Source organism: Penaeus monodon, chromosome 32 (assembly GCF_015228065.2).
Source record: "Penaeus monodon isolate SGIC_2016 chromosome 32, NSTDA_Pmon_1, whole genome shotgun sequence".
In the NCBI taxonomy this organism is placed as follows: Eukaryota; Metazoa; Arthropoda; class Malacostraca; order Decapoda; family Penaeidae; genus Penaeus; species Penaeus monodon.
Window position 1 is genome coordinate 35,309,495 of NC_051417.1, and position 1,128 is coordinate 35,310,622.

General features: G+C 41.8%; 1 protein-coding gene across 1 annotated transcript in view; it reads left to right on the forward strand.

Annotated features, from left to right (window-relative positions):
* LOC119593653 (neuralized-like protein 4) overlaps positions 1-1,128 on the forward strand; it is a 43,428-nt gene that overhangs the window by 35,912 nt on the left and 6,388 nt on the right. Inside the window, 2 exon segments of the mRNA XM_037942604.1 lie at positions 109-654; positions 891-1,049. Coding sequence (XP_037798532.1) covers positions 109-654; positions 891-1,049 — 705 coding nt within the window.

The window sequence follows — 1,128 nt, forward strand, 5'->3', positions numbered from 1 at the left end:
CTTTGGGAATAATTAAATGCTGGCAGTTGTATATTTTATCTTTAAAAGTATACCAGACATAAAAATTGTTTGAAGCACTCGCATATGAATGAAGTTTCTACATTTCAGAGAGTATTTGGTGTAGTTGACCTATTTGGCTTCACGGAGTCAGTGGTCATAACAAGTGTCTCGAGACAAGCAAGTTCACCTGTAATGGACTCCACAGTTATGGCCACGAACAACAATGCTGTGTCACAAGATTCTCTTGAGCTTTCTCAGCCAGACTCTCGCCATCCCTTGGGCCATCACTCACTCACATCGGGCTTTCACCCAGCAACATCTGCCCACATTCCTCATGATCACAGGGTAACGTCTGAGACAAAGATGACAAATGACCAAAGAGGACAAGAATCTGGGCAGAATGGTCGGCATCACCAAGGAGGAGACCTAAGAACTAGCAGCCATTCTCATGGGGCGCTTGAGCTGTCGGCAGAGGGCAGACAGCAACACTCAAGCTTAGGAAATAACAAAGACTCTTCTCTGATTCTGTTTCACGAGAAGACTGGCAAAAACATCCAGCTCTCCAGTGACCGCATGACAGCTCGTCGATCGGAAAGCTATAACCAAGGGATTGTTATGTCAGTTAAACCTCTACCAAGGAATGTAGTCTTCCAGGTGGGTTGATGGAGCAGTTAGCATTATCTTCAGAAACAAAGATATCATTTTAGAAGATTTTAAATTTAGACACAGAGATATTATTTTAGAAAGTCTTAAAGTCATTGGATTTTGATCCTGGATTGGCAAAAGCATCATAGTATTTACAAATACCTTTTTCTGAAGTACAGACTTAGATTTACTTATATATGTATAGCAGTACCTAAGGAATTCTAACACGTCATTAATGCCCTCAGGTTCGATTGGGGTCCTTGAATTCCCGTTGGTCAAGTTCCCTCATGATTGGGGTGACGGCACAGGCCCCCGAGAAGATCCACCTCCCAAACACAGTCTTTGCACTGAAACGTAACACATGGGTTATATGTGGTGATTCAGTCTTCTATAATGGGGTTAAAGTAAGTGTGAGATCATTTTATATGTGATATCGGAGCTTTACTTGTTCCAGTATGCTTTTCAATCGGACATTAATTTTTT